Source organism: Perkinsus marinus (genome assembly GCF_000006405.1).
Source record: "Perkinsus marinus ATCC 50983 genomic scaffold scf_1104296962048, whole genome shotgun sequence".
In the NCBI taxonomy this organism is placed as follows: Eukaryota; Perkinsozoa; order Perkinsida; family Perkinsidae; genus Perkinsus; species Perkinsus marinus.
In genome coordinates this window covers 1-964 of record NW_003205592.1, presented here as the reverse complement: position 1 = coordinate 964, position 964 = coordinate 1, and the positions used below count along the sequence as shown (strand labels likewise).

At 53.0% G+C, this 964-nt stretch overlaps 1 protein-coding gene across 1 annotated transcript; it reads right to left on the bottom strand.

Moving 5' to 3' along the window:
• Positions 1-104: 104 nt before the first annotated feature.
• On the bottom strand, positions 105-821 carry Pmar_PMAR016676 (Tubulin alpha chain, putative; the record flags this gene model as incomplete). The annotated part of the gene is made up of 1 exon (XM_002772143.1): positions 105-821. A coding segment is annotated over one exon (717 nt), but the record flags the coding sequence as incomplete, so codon positions are not given.
• Positions 822-964: the final 143 nt, after the last annotated feature.

Here is a 964-nt window from a genome sequence, read left to right as displayed (position 1 = left end):
TGACGAGGATCGCACTTAACCATCATAGAAGCGGGCTCGAAGACGGAGTTGGTGATCTCAGCGACGGAGAGCTGTTCATGATAGGCCTTCTCGGCAGAGATGACCGGAGCATAGGACGTAAGCATGAAATGGATACGAGGGTAGGGCACCAAGTTGGTCTGGAACTCAGTAACATCGACGTTGAGAGCACCATCGAATCGGAGGGAGGCAGTAAGAGAACTGATGCACTGAGCAATCAGACGGTTGAGGTTAGTGTAGGTCGGTCTCTCGATGTCAAGATTACGACGGCAAATATCGTAGAGAGCCTCATTATCCATCTGGCAGGTGACATCAGTGTGTTCGAGGAGGGAGTGGACGCACAGAACGGTGTTATAGGGCTCTACTACGGCAGTAGAGACTTGAGGGCAAGGCCAGATAGTGAAAGAGAGCTTCGATTTCTTGCCATAGTCGACACTGAGGCGCTCAAGAATGAGACAGCCCAAGCCAGAACCGGTACCACCACCGCAAGCATTGAACACGAGGAAGCCCTGCAGACCAGTGCAGTTGTCAGCAAGCTTACGGATACGGTCGAGACAGAGATCGACAATCTCCTTGCCAATGGTGTAGTGACCGCGGGCGAAGTTGTTAGCAGCGTCCTCCTTACCAGAGATGAGTTGCTCAGGATGGAAGAGTTGCCTGTAGGTGCCGGTTCGAACCTCATCAATAACAGTGGGCTCGAGATCAACGAAGACGCATCGCGGGACATGCTTGCCGGCACCAGTCTCCGAGAAGAAAGTGTTGAAGGCGTCATCACCACCACCGATGGTCTTATCAGAAGGCATTTGTCCATCAGGCTGAATGCCGTGCTCGAGGCAGAAGAGCTCCCAACAGGCATACCAACCTGAAGACCACCCTGACCGACGTGGATGCAGATAGCTTCACGCATATTGGAGGACTAGGGAAAGCGCTGAAGTAGCGACAAAGG